The sequence below is a fragment of the Martes martes genome, assembly GCF_963455335.1.
Source record: "Martes martes genome assembly, chromosome: 10".
Taxonomy (NCBI): domain Eukaryota; kingdom Metazoa; phylum Chordata; class Mammalia; order Carnivora; family Mustelidae; genus Martes; species Martes martes.
The window spans coordinates 107,757,031-107,780,248 of NC_137898.1; the positions used below are offsets into that span (position 1 = coordinate 107,757,031).

Here is a 23,218-nt window from a genome sequence, read left to right on the forward strand (position 1 = left end):
GTTGCAGCTGGGCTTGTTAGCCCCATTAACCCTTTGGTTACCAGCTTCAGTGACATAAAGGATGTTGTTAATTTACCAGCTTCTGTTTGTTACCACGCTTCCCTCTTCCCAGGCGAAAGGAAAGCTTTTTAAACTAATATTAACTCCCTGACCTCCCCGACTCAGGCAGAATGTGATCAACGGGTCCTACAAACTTTTAGGCTGACAGATCTAGGCCAATTTACATTGATCTGAAAATGAATTGTTCATGCATTCCACAAACATTGTCTACTCTGTGCCAAATGCGGTCTTGGGTGTAGGTGGCACGTTGCTGACGGGACAGACAGGATCCCTATCCTGGTGGAGGTGCAGCCTCATAGGGGCCTGAGGAAGGTGACACGGGGTGGGGGTGGGGATAAACGGACAGATTATAGAGTCGGGACATCTGAAGCCGAATGGGAACTTCGATGTTTTGGAGCAACAAGTCAGTCCTTCAGACCATGGGGTCACTCTTTTTGCTTTAAGTGTTGTAAGTCGGGGCACATGGGTGGCTCAGTTGGTTAAGCGTCTGCCTTCAGCTCAGGGCATGATCTCAGGGTCCTGAGATCGAGTCCCACATCAGGCTCCCCACTCATCGGGGAGCCTGCTTCTCCCTTTCCCTCTGCTGCTCCCTCTGCTTGTGCTCTCTCTGTCAAATAAATAAAATCTTTTAAAAATCTAAGTCCACAAAATGCACTTCCCGGAAGCAGGCCTAAGTGACGTGTTTGTCGTCCACCCCTCTCTCCGCCCCACTGTGGCAGGTATTTGGGCACGTGATACTGCTGGGACCCAGACCAGCTCACTCTCTCTCGTTCTGGGCAAAAGGACAAACTGTGAGAAGATGAGATAGAGATGAAAGCCTAAAATAACAAGATAGAAGCCCTCAGACCTTCAACATGTAAACAACTGGTGTTGGGCCAGGAAACTCTGCTGCGGACCTGAGTTCCAGAGTGTTCAAGCCGGTCCCTACGACAAACAGGAGGAGTGGGGACCGTCACCGGCAGCGCTGTGCTGGTGCTTCGGTCGAACGAGTACTGCGGGGCTGGGCGCGCGGCGGCGCCTGGAAGCCGAGACTGGGGATTTCAGTCCCAGCTTGTCAAATATTTCCAAGTTGGCTATTTCCAAGTTTGGATGTGAGGAGAAAGAAAAAGAGGTCCCCTGAGGCCACAGGCAGAGGAAGGGCTGTAGACACAGACAGACTAACATTCTGCTTCCTGCTTTTGATTTGATTTGATTCTTTGAAAAAAACGGACCTTAGAATTACCGACGCACAGGCCAGTCCGATGCCAGAGGACGTGGGCTTTGCAAAGAGTCAGTAATTTCTGTCTCGTTGTGATTATACATGCTGCTGTACAGAGTAAGAAACAGAGAACCCAGAGGTGGGACTCCTGAGTCCCGCAGCCACAACCTTCTCCCTGCCAAGGAAAGCGTGGTCCTTTGAAAGTCAGAAGTAACCCATCAACTGGTATTTTCTACTACGTGCCTGACCACGGGCAAGGCTTTCTCATAAGGTTGATCTGGGGGAGAAGCGGGGATGGGGATACGGCCAAGCTTGGGGATCCAACAGGGGCTAATGGAGATCACATGCTCATCCCCATGACCTGATCAGAGATTTTCATAGACTTTCTGAGTCTGTTTCTCAGAGAAAACAGGAGAAGTTTCTCCCCTTTTCTTTCCCATTCCCGTTCGTTCAAGTGTTTCTCATGTGTCCTAATAACCATATATTTCATTTTCCACCCATCCAGACTCCTTGCTCCTCCCCGTTCTGTCCGGGGAGAACTCGTAAATGTCATTGGTCACAAAGCCGCTCTCCACGCTCGCCAGAGTCACGAATCCGCTTTCGGAGGGGTCCACAGCTATGTTGTCATAGTCACAAGACATGTCATCGGGAGTGGCTTCGCCCGAACACACTCGAAATGAAATGTTCTTCAGGTCTGGCCGGGTCTCAGCTAAATCGGCTTCACTTTGTTTTCGTATGACGTTGTACACCTCGAGGTCTGGGCTGTTCCCGTGGTGCGGAGAGGGCCAGATGGTGTGCTGCTCCCTCGTGCTGGGGCCTGGCTGCTCCCTCGGTTTCCTAGAAGGAAAGAAAAGCGGGTTGAGTAGTTTAGACAGACGAGGGGATTGAGAAAATCCCCGCATCTCCTGCTCGGGACGAGGAGGTCATCGGGGGAATCATGACTCTGCCCTTCTCACCTGCAGGAACTTATAGGTCAGGGCTCTGGGGTGGGGTGGGGGGGGCGGGTACCAAAACAGGAAAGAGGTTGCCAATCTACCATCCGCTTCTGCCACAGCATAGAACAGCGGGGGTTGCCCTGGGATCCCCAGAGCTCCCATGGCATCCACGGATCGAACTGGATGGGGAACGATAACACATTTTTAAAAATTCATCTCCAAGTCGAAGTTAGTCTGCCTTCAATTCTAAATGTAGGTAATATATTGGAGTAGAATTAGCAATATCTTTGACTTGATCGCCAACAGAATCACCGATTTTTCACATCACATCACAGTTATCATAGATATACTCATCTCTACTGCAAAATTATGCTAACTATACCCACCACTAAATCAAGAAACATTAGTAAAGAAACACATGTATTACCGAACCACATTTATTTTTTGGAAATATTCTGCTAAATTGTTTTATCAGTACAATTGTTTCCCTTGCAATCCAGAATTATTTCGTTTTATATATTTAGAGATACTGTTCTGGGAAGGGGTCCATAGGATTTACCCAACTGCTACAGAGGTCTGTGGCACAAAAAGGTTAAAAACCCCTGAAAAAATCCCCGAGATAGACTCCAGCTTCAGAGTCACAATTCCCAAATCCTGGTGAGGTGCCAAATAGACTAAGAAAGGGAAAAACAAAAAACAAAAAAACTGAAAACAACTGCAGAGTAAGTAGGTGGGAAATATATTCCTATTTTTAAAACTGAATTCTATTTTTATTTTTATTTTTTTGAAGATTTTATTTATTTATTTGACAGACAGAGATCACAAGTAAGCAGAGAGGCAGGCAGAGAGAGAGGGGGAAATGCAGGCTCCCCGCTGAGCAGAGACCCCTGATGCGGGACTCGATCTGAGGACCCTGGGACCATGACCTGAGCCGAAGGCAGAGGCGTAACCCACTGAGCCACCCAGGCGCCCCTGAATTCTATTTTTAGATCAAAATGAATTAACTGATAAAAAGGATCATAGTAAGAACTAACATTTTTGAGTGCTTCCTATGTGCCCATTCTGCATGAATGTTTTAATTCTTCTGATAATCCTATAAGGAAGATAGAATTAAATGAAGCAGGTTCTACTACTGACCCTTGAACAGTGAGGAGATTACGGGTAGCAACCCTCTCCCCCCGCACCCCGTGCAGTTGAAAATCTGTAACTTTGACCCCAAACGGAACCATTAACAGCCTACTGCTGATGAGAAGCCTAACACATATTTCATATGTTATATGTCTTATATGCTGTGTCCTTACAATAAAGTAAGTGAGGGAAAAGAAAACGTTATTAAGAAAGTCATAATGGAGAGAAAGGACATTTACAGATTTATACTGTATTTATGAAAAAAGACCCAAAACATGTATAAGTGGACCCACATACTTCAAACCCGTGTTGTTCCAGGATCAGCTGTGCATTGAATCTTACTAATTCATCATAAAATGGTCATCAAAGGGAATCAAATCTTCAACTGGAACTCAGTTTTCCTGTTGTAAAATGGGCGGACCAGCTTCTTTCTGTGTGTGGCACATACGTGCTTCCATGTCTGTATGACGCCAGGGAGTAAAAAGGCAACTGAGAAGAGCTGTGTCACCTCAAAAATGGTGGCACATGATCCATAAGCAGAAATGCTCTAGGCCACCTAGTGTGGCTGTTTTGCAGCAATCTGTATTTGTATATTCAATGAAAAGCAAAGTCAACTAAAAGGCTTTAGCTATTTCGTTTTGAACAAAGGGATTCCGTTTCAGATCTTTGCCAGAAGGCTCTGGGACAGTCATTTTTCAGTGGCTCACTATTCCTTCACCCAGCTAACAAACATTTTTGGAGTGAGAGCCTACAGTCACGAAAGCACCTTGCTGACTGATGTGTGGCTACAAAGGAGGGGAATAACCGTTTCACCCCTCAAATCATTTGCAAGCTTCCACACACAGCAATTAAAGACTATAAGATCACTCTCCTAATCACAACTAAGCACAAATGCCTAGTACTTCTGAATGCCAGGAGGCCACCAGAGAATTTACTTTCCAATCTGCAACGGGAATTCTCTTGGAGCTGCTGTGGTCTTTCATGAAGGAAAAAGACCAATGTCCAAATCTCAAAGAGTCCAGAAGACACACAGGTTGACACAATGAAGGTTTTACTTGCCTCCTTCTAGAGATCCAAACCCAAAAGACAACCGTGATGACCACGAGGAGAAAGACGGTGCTGGGGATTAGAATGTAAGCAAGATTCAAGGCGGCTTCTGAAAAGAAAACCATATTAATATCAGTATTAGTGATGTTTTTATGAATATCAAAACCGGCTTAAAAAAAGCATAGTCAACACAGAGTATTGCAAAGAGCGTGTTCCTGGAAGGAGATATGTGTACAGTCGGCCAATCTGTGAGCGAGCATCTTCTACCTGTCCTACGACCCTACGTGATAGAGAAAAGAAGTTTACATGTCGGGGTTTCTTGCAAAATATCAGAAGGGCACTGATTTAGCCGTATTTTTTTTCCCAGGAGAAAGAGACTCTCTCGTTTCTTGTCTTTGTTCTCCCTTAAAAAAGCAGGGGCTGCTTGGGCAGTGTTGATGTCTTTGGCTCTAAGGACAGAAATGGTAGTTCCCAAGGTGTGGGGGGAGGAGAGGGAGGGAGGGAGAGAGAAGCTAGTCTCAGGGCCATTACCAGGAAAGAGAAGGTCACATGAAACACATGAATCAGACTGTAACCTTCCCAACAAATCTGACTAAGGCTAATTGGATCCAGTTGGGGCCAAGAGCGGTGACTGTGGAGGGCATTCAGAGCCTGCTATCCTGACCTTTCCTGTCCTCCAGGACTTACAACCAAAGAATTTTCTGTCATGGTTGCCTTTAGGAAGAACCAAGGACTGGCGACTGACCCCTTCCTTACTTCCCTGGGCCAAGGTTCCCAACCTTCTAGAAGTTGTTGTTTTGTTTTCCTGTGAGGCTGCAAACCTGACAACCACCCCCACACCATAAGGGCCCAAAACAAAACCCACTTTAAATGCCGCCATGACAACAATGAACAATGAAAACACCACCCATCTCTGCACAGCATTTTTGTACTTTTTCCAAAGCATTTTCAATACATTTTATCTGTTGTATAATAAAAAAAAAATATTTGACTGGCCTTTGTCCTTGGTTCCTGGAAAAGAGGCTCTAAATCTTTGGAATTTCTAAGGTAATAGGAGTAACTGTTATTCACGAGCCCCATCAGACCACATCAGAGTCTATGCTGAGGAGATGTCCCAGGAGGGGGGCGGGGGGGGCGCTAGGGATTGAGTTCAATTACATGGCCAATGACCGTATCAATGATGCCTGTGTAAGAACACCTCAATGTTATATGTATTATACGCTGTATCCTTACACCAAGTCTTTGCACACCAAGCTCAATGGGACTTTCTGGGTGGTGGACACAGTCATGTGCCAGGAGGGTGATGCTGCTGCCTGAGTCCATAGGGAGAGGACGCAGGAACTCCCCATATGGGACCTTTCCGGACATTACCCAATCTGTTTTGTCAGGCGGCCGCTCCTGATTTAGTTGATTTACAATGAAATGTAGTCCGAAATAGAGCGTTTTCCTGAATTCTGTGAGTTGTTCTAGTGAGTTATCAAAACTGAGGGGGTTGTGGGCATGCTCTGGATTTGCAACCAGCTGATCAGAAGTGGGAATGGTCTGGGGACCCCTGAACTTGTGACTGATGTCTGTAGGGAGGACAGTCTCATCTGGACGGAGCTCTTTCCCTGTGGGGTCTGCCCTAAGTTGGGGTAGCTGGTGTCAGAAATGCAGCTTTACAATATTCTATCTCATTTCAGGGCCACGGGTGATGCTCTCAGAGAGGTGAGGAATGCCCCATTACTTCTGTTATGCAAAAGAGGACACTATAGCCCAGAGAAATGACGTGGTTTTTTAATGTTGTCCAGGGACACAATCCCAAATCTCCCTCTTAATGCTCCAGGTGGGAGGGTCGGGGCTGAAATTCCACTAGCACTCCAGTTTATCACCCATTTTCTTTGATCCTTTATGATTTGAGTTGTAAAATGTTTTTGCCCACCTCTTTTTTTTTCACGTGAATATCAAGCTGGGATGTCCTGTGTCCCACATCCCACCTGGGGTTTTCTGTGCCTGTTTCTCTACAGCCGCTCTCCCAGGACCCTGCCCCCACCCAGGACTGCTGGGTGCCCGGCCCCCACTCCCCATCCTCATGCAGCCATTTCACCTCCTGGCTGGTCTACTCTCCCCAGGCTTCCCAGATGGTCCCCAACTCTGCATGCACTTTCTGCAAAGCCTCGGATGCCCCGTTTAGTTCATTTTTAAAAAAAATAACTGCGGGAAAGAACAAAGTAGAGAACGTAACCCTCTGTAATTTGTGATCAAGAGGGTCCCATCATCTACTTTCCCTGGGAAGGTTCTGTCCATACCGTCGTTTCCTTTAAATGTCTCTCTGGCATCTTCTTTCCCCGTATCTTCCGGAAGCATGGGTGTTGCTGGCTCTGTTCTTTCATCTGGAAACAGACACATGCACTTGAGAACCCGGTAGAAGACCTCACGATCCAGATGGTCGCTGAGGTTCCACCAGGTTGTAGGGGGGACGCCAGAAAGCAGCAGCAATTTGACCAAGGCCATTTATAAACATAGAAAAGTAAAGGGTTGAATTTGCTGGCCTCCAGGTTTAACCGTCTTCATCTTCCTGGTGAGATTCTCACTGCCAAGAATCCTTTCCTGAAACAGACAGCAGGCGCCTGGCATCAAAGCACACAGAACGCAGAGATGCCAAAGGGCAGGGCCAATGACTCACTTCTAGGCCCATAAATTATCCACGTGGCTCACTTCTTTTCTCATTAGATCGAGTTATGCCTTTCATACTGTCAATAATGACAAGTCTCATCCCCAACTGAATTTGTGGTTGTTGCTTTTCAGCTTTGGGAGAAACGGGCAACTCCGGAGAGAGAGATTAATGAACTACTTGGCGGGGCCGGGTGTGGCATACACCCCTCCAAATGGTCTGACTTCCCACCAGCCCTCTTCCTGCTGGAAAATCTGAAGAACATACAGTTCTAAACCCATAAAAGGGGCCTGAGAAACAGCCCAAATTAGCCCAAATCTCAAATGATAGGCTTACCTCCAGGCTTTGTAGAAGGAGCTGTTGGTTTCTCTGCAGGAGAAAGAAACAAACATGAAAATAGTAACTAAATTTCCATGCCATCTGGATGAAATTGGCCAGATGATGGCCTCCCCTTATTTACTCACTCAGTCATCTGATAAACTTTATTTAGTGTTGCTAGATGCCAAGATCTGGGTTAGTAAGTCAAAAGAATCATTTCTGCAGCAAGACTAGCCTTCCCCCAGCTTCATTTGGGTATTTTTTTTTTTAAGTATTTTAAAATTTTAAATACGGGAATTTCAAAATATACACAAAAATAGAAAGAGTGGTATGAATCCCCATGTGCCCTCACTCAGTTTTAACCCTTCTCGACATAGGGCTAATCTAGGTCCAAAGCAACCCCTACCCTTTCCCAGCTACACTCAGGCCTGGATTATTTTAAAGCAATCAAAGACATGTTAACAATTCCCACTGGGGATGTTTCAGAGAGTAACAAACACTGATCTCCCCGAAGTGGACATGGTTGTGGTGGGAGGGGGAGACAGACAACCACCTGCCCATGGTGGACACGGGAGTTCTAGAACCTGAGTCATTTCAAATGTCTTGAAGAGCCTGAGGACCGTCAGGCTGCACGGAGAATCTACATTGAATGTTTTCCCCTTGGGCTGGGAGAGCGTTCCCCTAAGGCACTGGTAGCAAATCTCTCGTGCTCATCGGATGTTCTGGGCTTCATAGGGTTGGGGTCCTTAAAGGGCATGGTTTTGGAATTCCCAGTCCTTAGGCCAGGATGTTAAGGCTATTCTGAAGCTTCTGAAGGAAATTTTCAATCCTTTTCCCATAAGAATGTGCATGCGTGCATGCGTGTGCACGTGCAAAGGTGATGCAAATCTATTTCTCTATTTTTAAAAGCCCACCTATATAGTGCCTTCTATATGACAGAACATCATCATGTTCTAAGTGTTTTCTAAAAACGAACACTATTTGCCCTGCTAACAGCCTGATGAGCCAGTGGCAATCATTCTGGTGGTTTTGTATGCCACGTATCCCAGGTACCAGGAGATTAAATAACTTGTCCAAATCTCACAGTTAGTGAGTAGCTGAGCTGGAATCGGAACCCAATCAATTCAAGTGAAAACTAACATTGCAAGGAGACAGATTGTGCTAGGTTGTGGCAATATAATAGCAAATGAGAATAGCCCTGGCACCCTCTGGCTCTTAGGCTCTGCAGGATGGCCAGAACATACGGAAATACAGGCTAAGAATCACAAAGAGTAACTTTGCCATAGGACATTATAACATGTAGTATATTCAACAACATGACATGACCTATTCATTTTCTTGTCCCTCCATGGTTCAATCCACCGTGAATACTGCACTGAACATGGCACATTAATGCGGCATCACCATCAGCCCCTGCGATGTCCTGCATTGTTCTGCCTCAGCAGATTTGTCTCTGATTTTCACTGAAGACACCTACGCCCCTAGCAGATCCCAGAAGTAAGCAGGGGTTCAGATCTGGCCAGCATGTGCTTACTCCATGCAGTCACGTTGTCAAGTCCAATTTTAGATGTTATTCAACCAGTCCCTGGCCAGACAGACCTGCCCTCTATTATGCCATATATATATATATTTTTTTTTTAAAAATATATATATAATAAATGCTATTATGTATGCTATCATAGATAACAGCGTATCTGGCATTACAGATGGTGTGCCATCTTGTTGGAACGGCACTGGATGTCCCTCTCCTTGTCCAGGAAGTGCAGGCATGAACTGGCCAAACATGTATGTCTCTAGACCTCAGGCCAACCATGTAGTGAAAGGGACAAACTTATAAACAGGGAGTTAAGTTACTGTGTGCGTTCAGTGCTAAAATCCTCCTAGAAGGAAAACCTAACTTGTTTTTGAGGGGCCCCTGGGAGGTTTCCCAAAGGAAATTTTCTTAACTTCTTATTTTGAAAAATTTCAGATTTAGGAAAATTTGCTAAAATAGTACAAAGAATGCCCATACATTTCACCCAAATGTTACCATTTTATCATATTTCATTTATTTATTCTTTCTCTGTATCTCTATTTAGGTCAATGCATCTATATTTTTATTAATATCTATGTATACACACACATATGTATGAAAAATACATACAGACACATGTGTAAATTTTTTTCTGAGAAAAATTTGCAGACATGGTTACTTTTTACTTCTAATTACTTCAATATATTTTTCAAAAGATGTGGGGGGCGGGTTCTTATGCGACCACAGTAGAGGGATCAGGACCAAGAACTCAACATTGATAGTCTGTTACCTAATCTACAGACCTTATTCAAACTCTGCCAATCGCCCCAACACTGCCCTTTATCGGAAACCATCATCGTCGTCCAGGTTCCAATCCAAAATCCCTGTTGCACTTAGCTGCGTTATGAGAGGAGATGACGTTCAGAGCGAACCCCAAAGGTAAGAATGAGTTGTCCGGGAAAGAGTAGAGCAGTTCCAAGCACAGGGAACAGCAGTTGGGCAACTCACGGTGCACACAAGGGAAGGATGAAGTGGGGGGGCACCTTGTAGCAGCAAAAATCATAGCAAAAAACAGTTAAATTCAAACAATTTTAGGACTACTTAGTCTTTGGCTAGATATAACTAACAAGTCATTTTATTCTGGCCAGGAAATGGCGCAGGTCTGGGACCCAGCAGTTGGCTTGGGGATCGGAGAAACTTCAGGGGCAGATCAAAACTCACTTCAAGGTTAGCTCTAATTCAGTGATGAGGAGGCATTTGGGGAACCTCAGCGGAGTGAGACTGCAGGCTTGTAGCCAATTCAGAACACTGAACGGATCTAGAAGCGAATGCCAGCTGCCTGCAAGGCATAGCTAGAGGGTGGTTCAAGCCTGTTCCTTAAGGTGACTGCCATCGGTTCACTACCAGTGAAACTGAGGGACTCCGTCATCTCCTTGAAGCCTCAGAAAATCATGTCATGTGGCTGCTAGAAAACCCAAGAACAATGGCCAGATTCCTTTCACATTCCTTCTTTTCCCCAAGTTCCTACAGCCAACCTCACATGTGGTAAGAATAAGAATCTGTGATCGTCCACTTAGAAGGATTTCTGTTTCCTGCGCTTCTCATGATTCTCACTTTGTCATACATAAATTAGGCCCTTTCCTTTCTTTATCCCTTCTCTTGGCATCAGACCCCCCTCTCCCTTGCTAGGAGTACACCTCAGTAAGGAATTGTGACTGCATTCCCCAGCTGTGCATTTGCAACAAGCTTTCTCAGAGACCACGTAACAAATTCTGGGAACTAGTAGGTGCGCATGAAGGAAGAGAGGAAGCTGAGAATTCAGCCATATCACTTGGGAAGGGATTCGTTACCATCAGAATATTTGCAAACAAAATTGTTCTTCATGTTGCACCGGTCGTCATTCCACTGGAACATGTAGGGGCCCCCGACGCCAGCAGGTGCCGACGGCTGATGGTACATGACCACGCAGACCTCGCTGCCGCACGAAGGTTCATCCACGTACCAGTTCCTGGAAGAAAGGGGTCAACCATGAGACCACTGGAGGAGGAAACCCAAGACTGCAAAACCTTTGTTTTCCTATCAAGCTCCGCTAAGCCACGAACTTAGGACTCTGCTTCAGAAGACAACACAGAGAGAGGCAGGAACTGAAGTCCTGCCAATAAGTAGAATCACGTGCTTTCTAACATGGGCATCACCATCAATCATCTGACATTCACCACAACCTCTTTGTAGGGAGGAATATATTACCGTACGAAATCTGCAGAGTAATTATGAGAAAAAGCAGCTAGCAGGGCCCGTCTGGGAGATCTTATTCCTTGCCTTTTCCTAACTGGCTTTTGTTTCCCTTTGTTGCAGAAATCAGATGCACTAACAAGAGGCCTGGCTTATCTCAGCCAGAGCTTGCCCGGCTCACGACTCTTTGTGCTTTTCAAGCGTCATGACTGCCTTTCTAGCCCCGGGGAAGTAAATGGAAAATGCCAGCAATCTGAGCAGGACTTTCCAAAATGCAGAGGCTGTGAACGCAGGTGGGGGGGGGGGGCGGGGGGACTGGCGCAGAAGGCCCACATAGTCTTTGTCAGTTTTTAAGTTGTTTCCACTTCATCAGGCAGGTGGGTCCCTCCTTCTGCCTCTGCTACCAGATTCCTCGTCTTTGTCGTCCTCGCTCCTGGATGGGGTGCAGCCCAAGCTGCACTATCCAGTGACACCTGGAATAAATGGTGCTACCACCCAGTTGGCTCTAAGGATGCCAGGGCAAGGCCTTGGATTCCATAGAGAGCCCGGTGCTGTGAACGCTCACTGCATGCACTGACTCGAGGCTGGGCTTCAGAGTCTGCGTGGTTACCTGAGCCACTTCCTTCTGTTGGGCACAGGATGCAAGGTGACACTGAAATTTGAAGACTTGGAATGTCATCGGGGCTACCCATTTGAGTGGGAGCATATGGAGGTCAGGGAGTCCTCCATATGGAATTCTGGCCCAGGACCAGCTGATGGTGGGGCCCATCCAGCGGTCATTTCCCCAGTCCCCCAATACATGACTTGAACAGCCATATTTAGTATTTGGTCCCACATGGGTTCCTTAGCCTATGAGGTAAGAGCCGTCATAGTGGATGAGGTCAAGTGCAAGTTTCTGAAACTGCACTCTCCCCCACCCTTTCCAAAGTAATAAATAAAAACCAATATCTTATCCAGGGGAAGATGACAGAAAGTAGTACCACCCTTGAAGATCTGGAGCATGCAAGGGTTGGGGAGTCTCCACCGTATCTCTCGTTAGTTCACTGGACTGGCTCCTGCAAACACCGCGCAGACCCTGAAGGATGATACCAGAGTAGTATAAACACAACTAGGTAGAAGCCTTAATTACAGCTGCTGCGCCATATGCGGTGTCTTTGCTCGAGCAGGTTAACATGCTACTTAATATGCAGGTCCAGGGAACATAATATTTTCCATCAGAAAGAGAATCAGAAATAATTTGCGTTCCTTTGGAATAGACAACGGTATACATTTGTGGTTTTGCCTCGGGCCTATACTAATTTTCGAACCCTCTGTCATAGTGGGGTGTGAGGAGACCTGGACTCCCTAGACATCTCGCAGAAGATCACCCGGGTCTCCCGTATTTCTGACATGCTATTGAACCGGGTAAGCTTAGGAACACACTCATGTGTCCAGGGGGTTAGAGATAAACTCCGTGAAGATTCAAGAGCCTGCCGCTTCATGAAAATGGTAGGTTTCTAGTGATCTAGGGAATGCCAGAGCCTCCTTTTCATATTAAAGGACAAAAGCTGCATCTGGAAGCATCTCACAAAAATGTAAAGGAGGAGGCATAGCACCCCGTGGGTCTCTCCGGGTTCTGGAGGCGGCGTATTTCACACTCGGGGGTACTGTTCTGGCCCCTATTTCAGCCGGCACGAAGGACAGCCAGTTCTGAGTGAGGTCCAGAGCTACAAAGGACCCTGACGCAGGTTCTGGGCTGTGGTGTAAGCGGATTTGCCAGTTGCGCCTATGATCGAGGAGATCCTATTAGCAGAGGTATCAGGGATGGGAAGAAACACCACAGAGAATTTGCGGCAAGCCCCAAAGAGAGAATCACAATGTAGACCCCTAGGATTCTATAGCAAGGTCATGTTAACTGTAGGTGAGAAATAATCACCTTTTGCAAAACAATCCTGGCTTGCTACTAGGCGAGGAGCATCAAAAAACCGTGCAATCCAAGTTGCCCATCGTGAGTGAGGTGCTGTCAGACACACCTAGTCCCGGGCTGGGCAGGCCCAGGAGCGAGCCATTCTAAGGTGGAAGGGGTCTATCCAGGACCAGAGAGCGCTGTACGAGCAGGCAGAGCACTGCACGGCATCTCCCACTGTCGCTCCAAGGCCTCTCCCGCAGTGTCCACCTATCCCTGCACAAGGGAATCCCTTATGACGCCTGACAAAGGCTGCCCAAGTTCGCTTCATGGATAGGTCAGTCGAGTATGGGAGTGCAGCTCCACAGGGAAGTAGCTGCACGCCGACCCCACTCAGAGTTGGCCTTGAAACATCAAGGGGTCAGGGGACATCCTCCCCACGGATACAGCTTAGATGGTGCGCCCAGTGAACCAGCTTGCATGGAAAGAGAAGTTCCTGGAGGTTAGACTCTATACGGACTCAGGGTAAAGCAAGAGCTTGGCCAGCTGATCAGGAGTCTAAATGGAGAAAGAGGAGAAGACTGGGGATGAGGAGCTCTTGGACAGAGTGATGTGATGCAAACAGACATATGGGAATAGGCAGGAAGTGTGAGGCTCTATCACAAGTTAAAACCCACCAGAGAGCATCTAACACGGGAGAGGCACTACACAGGCAAGGAGACAAATATCTTGGCTAGTGGATGTCAGCTAGCTTGGAACTGGCCGCCCCAGTGCTCGCACAACAGCTACGGACCGGGGTAGCCATGGTGGCAAGGATGGAGGCTCTGCGTGGGCTCGACAGTGTTCATCTCCTCTCACCAAGGCTCATCAAGCTCCTGTCAAACATCGAACCTGCCAGCAGCAGAGACCAAAGCTAAGTCCCTGAAGGAACACCAGCCTCAGGACACCAACCTGGCACTGGGGAGCAAGTTGACTACACTGGACTCCTTCTGTTCTGAAAGGGGCAATGATTCCCTTTGACGGAATAGACCTACAGTGTGGGTGTGGATTTGCCTTTCCTGCCTCGGGGCCTCAGTCAGGACCACTACCCATTATTTGATCTACTGGCACAGAATCCCAAGTAACACCTCATCAGACCAAGGGACCTACTTCATCGCAAAGGAGGTGTGGGAGTGGACTGGTCATCTAGCTGGGTTTACTAGGCATGTCACATGTTGCACCATCTGGAAGTTGCTAGCCTGACAGAATGATGGAAGAATTTGTTGACAACATAGCTGAAGCCCCAGCTGAGAGGGAATACTTGCAAGGAGGAGGCATTACCCTTCAAGACTCAGTGCACACTTTCAATCAATGACCTTTGTATCATCCCGTGTCCCCAAGAGTGAGAACACGTGGGTCTGGGAGCCAATGGGTGGAAACAGGAGTAGCTTTGCTCACCATCACTAGTAGTGACCCACTCGGGGAATTTGTGCTTCTTGTCTCTGCGATGCCGGGCTCTGTAAGTTTTAGATGTCCCGCTACCCAAAGGTGAAACACTTCCACCGGAAGATATAGGAAAAGACTTATTAAACTATGAGTGATGGCTGCCACTCGGGCACTCTGGGATCCTTGTGTCCAGAGACCAGCAGGCAAGAAGAGCAGTGATTATCTTTGTAGGAGGTAACCGGCACAGGAGGAAGAAGCTATGCTGTCCCCCATTTGGGGCAGGAAGAAATATGTTTGCCATCGAGGTTATCTACTAGGGTTCCTGTGGGTCTTCACATACCCAATTTCAATGGTAAACGGGAAAGTGCTATCACTGTAGCCCGAGAAGTACAAACTGACTGGGTCCTCACATTCCTCAGGGCTGAGGGTCTGGGTCCTGCCACAAGGTCAGACACTGAGGCTCCCTGAGCAGAGAGAGAGGGGAATCTAGACTGGATAGTAGAGGAGGGAGGTCAGCGAATATCAGCTGGGGTCCAGGGACCAGCTAGAGTGGTGGGCATTGTAGTTCATCCCACTAAACTTCCTTTTTTTTTTTTTTTTAAAAATAAAGATTTTTATTTATTTAACAGACAGAGATCACAAGTAGGCAGAGAGGCAGGCAGAGAGAGAGGAGGAAGCAGGCTCCCCACTGAGCAGAGAGCCCGATGCAGGGCTCGATCCCAGGACCCTGAGATCATGACCTGAGCCAAAGGCAGAGGCTTTAACCCACTGAGCCACCCAGGCGCCCCTTTTTTGTTTTTTGTTTTTTGTTTTTTAATTAGAGAGGGGGCCCACAGACAGAGAGGGAGAAGGAGAATCCTAAATGGGTTCCATGCCCAAATGCAGCCTGACACAGTGCTCGATCTCACAATCCTGAGATCAAGACCTGAGCTGAAATCAAGAGTGGGACGCTTAACTGACTGAGCCACTTGGGTGCCCCACTCCCTTTCCTTTTTAAGGTTTTTTCCAGGAAGAGAAGCCCATGAGAACCCTGGAGGGGCCACCCCTGGCACGTAGAAGGAAGACGTGGATCTGACTGGCATAATCAGTAGATATGGGTAAAATAACATATTTTAATCAACATTCTTTTGGTTGATAATGAGTTTAAACTTTTCCCGCATGGGATCACTTATCAGTTAGATTTTCTATTTTTCAACTGCTCAGGTCTTTCGCCTCTTTATCTTTTGGGGTTTATTAACTTACATAAACTTTCAGTGTCTTAATGACTTATATCAACTCTATTATAAGAAAATAATTACTCCCTAATTCGTTACATTTTTCTGGTCTTATGTCTGCCTTTTAACTTTGCTATCTTTTGATGTTTGTCCCTGTCGCTGGGTTTCTTTGGGAGGGACGATGGCAAGGCCACTGTGGTGCCAGTGTAAGGTGTGAAATGAATGAGTCCTGATGCCTTGGGCTTAGGAGGGTCCTCCAAAATGCAGGCTTCCTTAAGTCCCCCTTTGGTCCACCCAGGCCCACTTCCTGTGATCTGGAGCCCTTTACAGAGTCTTAGCTCCGCAGACCCTCAATCTCTGGTCGGGGTTCGAATTCAAAAGGCTGGTAGCCAGAAGCCCTGACTTCAAGCATCACGTGCTGTTCAAACAATGCTTCTGGGCCACATCTACCTGACAGAGCTCTTGGGACAGGAGTTGGACACAGAACCAGGCTGACTGACTGACACCCTTCGCCTCCCTGCTTTGGCCAGTGCTATCCTCTCCGGGCTCTGCCTGGCTGGGCCTTCTCCTCTTCCCCCTGCACTGGGCACCGTGGGTTCAGCCTAACTCCTTGTTGAGTTACGTCAAGTGGATGAGCTGCTGCGGGTTCTCCACACTTACCTGAATGTTGCCGTGCTACCATCCGTCCACGCATAAAGGTCCTGGCAGGCTGTGCTATTGCTTTGCTTCTCTTCACGCCTCCTGAGCCCAACCCAGAAATCACCATCAGACGCCAGGAGGTTTTCAATGAACTTTTCTATCAGTCTCTGTTCATCCTCAGACTCAATGCTGACTAGCTGGCCCCCATCCCTCCTGCAGGCTGCATTGGCTTCCTCAAAGTTCAGTCTTCGAGAAGCATCGTGGAAGTAAATGACTTTATAACAAGGCCTCTGTGTCCCTCCTCGGCAGACTGGTTGTCCTGGAGGGGAAAAAAAAAAAAAAAAGGCAACCTATTTCAGTACTCCGCAAAGTATCCCAGGACAGGGATGCTCGGCGGCATGGGCATGAAGCCCATGACTCATCTGTGGACTCTATAATGTCATTTAGCTTCTCAGAGCACTTTAATACCCGCTTGGCATGGAGATGCGGTGATTAAACTCTGATGCCTGCATTGTGTAGGGACTCCATGTTTTGTTTGTTCCATTGCGGGTCTTGAAAAGCAGAGATTTTTGACAATCCTTTAAAAGAGAGGTAGGTGAAGATTTATGGTTCCACTTAAAGCCACACACATAGAACTCTTTCATTTCATCGGGAAGTCTCAGGGGACAGTGTGGTTGAGAGGGAGGTTTCTCTGTTTGGTGCTTCCTTCAGTTAAGAGATACGTTCTGAAGTTGGGGGTAGGCTTCTCTATCCTGGAACCCTTTGCTTGTTGAGTAAGACTGAGATTTTGCCCAGGCTGTGGTGTAAGCAGAAGCTAAGAGCATCAGGTCGATGGGGTTTTCTGCTGTGATGGATCTTGCCTAAAGACACAGCTAAGGTTTCTTCAACTCTTACTATGGGGCATAAACTATGCTAATTGCATTTACATTTTTATCTATTCTTTCTCTCTTTGAACTCTCATAGTAATCCCCTGATGTAGCTCTTGTTTATGCCTCATTTTACAGAGGAGAAAACTAAGGCTCAGAGAAATTAAGTAATTTGGCTAAGGTCACACAGCTATCGGTAGCATTGCCTGAGTCCGAACATGGTTCTGATTAGAAAACAAAGCCCATAACTGCTGAACTATGCTGCCCAGTTCCAACTTCGCCTCAGTTTCAGGCTGCACTGGGAGCCTGTGTAACGTGTCTTATGGAATTGGCACCCGAAGGGCTGAATGCCATCTTAGACAAATGGATGGGATTCTATTAAGAAGGGACAAACTGTTCACCAGTACATAGCCCCCCTTGCTGGCAACTGCGGGAAGCCTTACTGTGTGCGAACTTCCTTCCATCAACATGCACTGCGTAGACGCTCTGTGCCTGGCACTGTGCTAGGTGCTGGGAATACAGAAACAAACGCCAATTCCTAGCCTGCAGAAGCACGCGGCATATGCTTCTGGACCCAAAAGCACAAGTGAAAACCAAATCTCAACAAGGGAAGTCCCTTGCAAGGCGAGAGCCAGATTGTGGGCTGTGGCTGTGAACTGCTACCACCGAGAAAGGATGAAGGATTTTGGTTTGGGAACCTCTTCCCAGCCCCCAAGGGATGTTCTCATTTTCCTAATTTGTTTTGCAGCCGTGCAGGGAACCAGAGAGCCTTCATCGTTCCCAACACTGACCAGAATCCGGTGCAAAAGCTACAGACCGTGGACTGCATTTTCAGGGCTAAATGGGACCAGAGCACATGCAGCCGATCCGGGAGACTCCTGGGAAGTCTTGTTTCTACTGCTTCTTTTCCTGCTTTTATAAGGAAAGTCTCAATAAGCAACAGGTTCGAAGAGTTTTGCGTCTTCCCCCTTCCTTTGCTATTGTGCTATTGCTAGAACTCTAACAGGACTGGCCCATCAGCAAATTAGGAGGCCTCAAAAGCAGGACATTTTCACAATGACGTTGTTCCAGAGAGAATGGGGGCCACTGGCCAGAGAGGCTGTGGCTGGCGTGCTGCCTGGGGAGAAGACTGGGCCAGCGCAGCTCTTGTGATTCCTTCAAGGTGGCTCCAAATGAGGCAGCAGAAGGAAAACGAGCTCCAGGTACCTCCCGCCTGGCCACAGGCATAACGGGAGGTGGCGTTAAATTTACTGGCAGTCCTCCTTTTTCTACCATTTGTTTATCAAGGGAAAACATCACACCTTAAACGGGTTTCCTGTATGGTCCAGCCTGGCCACACATCGCAAGTCTGCGGGTGAGTGCCAGAGAGAGCCCGAGCTGGAAGGATGCCTGAGGCGCATCTGGTTACCCTGCCTTCAGGAAGTGTCTTTCTCTTCTCGTTTGCAGGAAGGGGAAGGGCGGGGGCTTCTGTTCCCCACGACCTAGGACAAAGCCCACGCAGCCCTAACCCAGGCAGCTTAATTCAGATGCACACCGCACCCCCCCACCCCGCCGCCTCCTCGCAGCCCAGCCCCATCCCGAGACACACTTCAGATCCTTTCCATCCGCTCTGCAAGCCGGGATAACGGAGTAGAGGCTGTCTTTCTCCGCCCCGCCACGGCCAATCTGTCCGCGCCCCGAAGACCTGAGAAAGAGGCATGGACATCCCCCCTCGACATGCAGAACAAACAGAAGAGGCAAGAAGCCAGAGCACTGTACCTCCTCTGAGGTCCAAGTCCGAGGCTGCAGGGACGCGACAGGAGGAAGGAAGCAGACAGTCATTCCCCTGAGTCAGGCAGGGCTTGTCCCGCGCTAACTAGGCTTCTTTCTCCGTCTCCAAGCGCTCTGGTAACAGAGCTGGATCCCGCCATCCTCCCCCCAGAAGAGACCAGGAGTAACTGGCTGGGTTCCCACCGCGTAGGGGATCCAGAATCCCCACCGTAGACGCCGTCTCCGGGAACGGGAGAGCCCCCCACCCCGCCCCAACCGCAACCCCACTGGCTGGAGGAGAGCTGGTGAGCCTGCCCCTGCGCGGGGGGAGTGGGGCGGGCCGAGGGGGCGCCTCCTGGGGCAGATTTGCCCACCGCCCCACCAAGCCTATGCGCCCCAACTCCCGGAACTCTGGGCGGGGAACGGACTTTGAGATTCCAGGAATCTCGAAGACCCGCGCTGCCGAGAGCCGCGGGGCGACGGCTCCCCTGCAAGCAGGGGGCGCAGGAGCCCTGGGTCCACCAGCAGAGGCGGGGACGCCCCTCGCCTCTGCAGTGGGCCAAAGAGTCGCGGAGGCCTTGAGGACGGCCCGCAGCAGCTGGGGTGCAGTGGGTGCACGTGCGGAGCCCGACCGGGAACCAGCCCCCGCCCCAGCGCGCTCACTCACCGCTTAGCAGGCGGCCGGTGGCGCCCCGGGGCCCCGCCAGCAGCGCGGCCAACAGCATGGCCTGCAGCGCGGCTCCCGGCGGCATGGCCCGGCTCGGCTGCGACCTCGCACCCCGCGGCGCCACGGCGGTGGAGCGGACGGACCCGTAGCAGCGTGCACAGCAAATGCAAAGGCGGCCGCAGCATCTCCCGAGGACCGTCGGACCCGGCACCCGGAGGAGGCGGGGAGGGCGCGGAGCCAGCGCGCGGTCCTCCGCCCTCTGGGACGTCACCGAGGGGAGGGCAGCCCTGCCGCGGGCCCGCCCCCGATGGCCTCCTCTGGCGTGCTCGGCGCCAGAGACCTGGCCCTCGCGAGGGGAGCGCGCAGAGGAGGGCAGCGCGCAGAGGAGGGCAGCCAGCTCCCCGCCGGCCGCCCTCGCGTCCCCGCCACCTCCGAGCTTCCCACGGAGACCCTGCGTTTGCCCAGGGCGCGGGCCCGAGTGATAGCCCAGTCTGGCTTCTCTGGAATCTGATGAAGAGAGCGCTGTGGCTCAAGACAGGGCCACATCTCCACCCCATGCCTCGCAGACATGGCCAAGTTCACCCAGAGCCCTAGGCTCTGCAGTGGGGGGCAGCGGGAAAGTCGAGGCGCTGAGACCTCCCTGGGGCTCGACAGGCTGCAGTCTGGGCGCTCAGGGCCTCCCCTGAGAAAGGAGTGGCGGATACAGAGAAGAGATGCTCAAGCGGGCAGTGTGCCCCCGGCCGGCAAGCTGTGGGACAGTGTGGGTAGTGTGCCGCCCAGGTGGCTGAGCTGGAGTTCTGCCTGAGAAGAGAGTAGGTCCACCCGAAGCCAGAGGGGGTCTTTGAACGCAGCAAGGAAATAATCCTCCCCCTTGGCAGGACACCTGTTGGGAGGTGGGGGTAATTTTTCAGGCTTGGGCTGCTGGTAGGAAGGAGGGTCTCCCTAGGAAAGAATGCTCCCTCTCTGTGAAAAAGCCTTCCTCACCAGCTCAGCCGTCAGTGTGGGCTCCTCCGTCTTTGAAACGGCCACAATACTCCTGTTTCCATCTGCTTCTTACAGTGAGCTCAATGTTTTCAAATATCCACAAATAATAAAGTGAGCCTCCTGTCCCAAAGCTGAAGACTAAGTGGCAAAAGGTGGGTCTGATTTCCTTGCCCCCTCCCCCCCCAATACCCGGTTGCTATGAATCCCCGCAGAAGCCCTGTCTGACTTCCTGGGTTTGGGGCTCAGCTTGAGCCGCTGCAGTTCTCCAGGGGGAGGACTGAATGAATATAGCTTGGGGCTGGGAAATCTGTTTCCGTATCAGCGGATGATAGAGGGAAGGATGGCTACTGCAGAACGAAGCAGTCTTGGCCGGGTGAGGACTGACCTTTAGGGCAAGCTGCTTTACAGTCCGTCTTTATGTCTGAATTAGAATAGCTCACATCCAACACGCACTCCTTCTAGAAACTCCTGGTTCTCAAGACAAAGCAAGGACTGCCATGTGGAGGGAAGCACGAGTTGGCATGTGATATTCTGCTTTTCTTTGCTTAAAGTCTATGTGGAATTCCAGCAACTCCTTCGTCTAGTGTTACCTTAAGAGTTTTGTGAAGGTCTGATCGGTGCAAACAGACATGTAGGGTGCCGAGAGCTGGCTACTAAATGCCAATTGAAAAGGATGTATTTCCAATATTACAACACCTATTACAACTTAGGGAAGCTGTCACCTTGGGCCAAAGAATCAGATCGTGTCCTGAATTCTCCCTTTGATACTCTGGCTGTTGACGCACATTCATTGCCTTTGTTAAGGCACATGGTCAACCTCATGTGCTAATTATAATAGCAGCTCCAATCCTGCACAGGTCCTGGGTCCACACCCTGCACCGTGTGACTTTGCAATTCTTCTTACTAAAGGGGCTAAGTGTATATCCCCACCCCTTTTCTCTGTATTTGGTTATTTCACTTGTTTGGCCAATGGGGCAAGTCAGAGGTATCTGAGCCTACAGTGGAAAAGGCCTCACATGTCCTCATCCGTTCTTTTGCTTCTCTGTCACTGTCTGAGAGGAACATAACTCGTACCCCACTGGACCACGTACGTCCCAAAGAGCAGGACACATGCAACAGAGCTGCCTCAATCACCAGACACAGAGTGAGACGCACACTCGCCCAAGGTGCCGTAGCTTGAAGCAGAGCTGCCTGGCCCAGCCTGGATCAGCCGACCCCCCAGCCACACCCCCAGGTGTGTGAGCAGTAATAAATGTTTTAGATCACCTTGTTAGCTGTGGCAGCAGTGCAACCATTATACCTGGTAACGCAGGTGTCCAGGTGTGGACAGGTGTGCACTGGGGAAGGCTGGGTAGCTTACACAGTCCAGTTTTCCTGGTAAAATTATCATGGTCCATGGTCCCATCCTTAATTTGACAAGCCTAAACCCAATTAAGAGACTAATATATTTATACATTGAGAAATATTATTGTCAACCAAACTGATGTTTGTATTAGTCTGTTGAGCGCATGCTCTGCTTCTGGGCAAGAGATTTCCCAGTGAGCGTGCAATCAGAACAAAGGGAGTTAGTTATCGGATTTGAAAGGTTAGGCTTTGACAGTCTGCTCTACCCATCTTTACAAAAGAGATTTATCTGTCTGGCAGATAACAATATCAGGGTGCCTTTTACTCCTCATAGTGCTGATGTGAGACTGCCAATTTATAATTTTCCAAATTACCCTTTTCTAGGCCTGACTACTGCCCTCTGTTCAAACATTTTTCTCCAAAGAGTGTTGTGGGCAAAACTACTAGTCGTCCACTGATACCCGCTGTCCATTTCTTTCAGCGAGAGTCCTGAATGTTACCGAGGCAGACGCTCTTCCATTTAAAAACTACTCCCCCCTCCCTTGTAATTTGGTTTATCCCTGTGATGCCGTTCTGACCGGTGGGTCACCCACGGCTCTGTGGGCGGGAGCTGCATCTGGTGGGGGTTAGTCCAGCGGCAGGGGGGCCAAGAGCGCAGTAAACCGTGGTCCTCAGTGGAGCTGGTGCGTCAGTGGAGCCCTGGAGCAGAGCACACGACCCTGAGTAAGACTGCGGGTTCCACAGCGCCGAACGGACAAACGTTTAACCTTCTCCTTCCTGATATATACCAAAGGGAATGACCTTTGAAAGTGAGGGAGGTTGGCAATGGGGTTGTGCACATGTGTCTAAGATATAGGAACAGTAAGCCAGCTACTTGCAGAACTAGAAGTAATTAATTTCTGATTTCAGACATGTTTCAGAAACTGAATAAACCAAATTTTGGAAAACAAATTTTATATAGTTTTTTTTTTTTTTACAGCGAGAAGACTTTAGCGTTTTTAGGATTTTTTTTTACTAACTGTCTCAAGTTGGGGCATATAAAACCCCTGTTGGGGCATATAAACCCCCGTTTTATCTGATATCCATAATATAGATCAAATACAGTAGTTCTGGACATACCCTTCCCATGAAAATAAGATAAATAGGAGTTTCGGAAGTGGGAGATGAGAGAGATAATTGTGTGGTGTCACATCCAGCAGTACCCACCAGGTGAAGTAGATGCAAGTATTCAGTAACTGGTAAAATTCCTAGAAGTCTGCATATGTAACTTTTATTTCTTTGTCTGTTTTAACAAAGTGATCCCAATGGTCCTGATATTAGAGAAGGTTGTTTCAAAAAAGTCAAGATCTAAGTGAGCCATC

General features: G+C 48.9%; 1 protein-coding gene across 2 annotated transcripts; it reads right to left on the minus strand.

Moving 5' to 3' along the window:
• Positions 1-1,227: 1,227 nt before the first annotated feature.
• LAYN (layilin) lies at positions 1,228-19,614 on the minus strand (the record flags this gene model as incomplete). Of its 2 annotated transcripts, XM_080815257.1 has the most annotated exons (7): positions 1,234-2,095; positions 4,351-4,477; positions 6,657-6,740; positions 7,358-7,390; positions 10,703-10,860; positions 16,269-16,566; positions 19,530-19,614. In XM_080815257.1, the coding sequence occupies 7 exons, from the start codon at positions 19,612-19,614 to the stop codon at positions 1,729-1,731; spliced, it is 1,152 nt and encodes a 383-aa protein (XP_080671383.1). In that variant the 3' UTR covers positions 1,234-1,728. The 2 variants fall into 2 exon arrangements, with proteins under 2 accessions (XP_080671382.1, XP_080671383.1); XM_080815256.1 differs by lacking the exon at positions 19,530-19,614 and having other exon boundaries at positions 1,228-2,095; positions 4,381-4,477; positions 16,269-16,560.
• Positions 19,615-23,218: the final 3,604 nt, after the last annotated feature.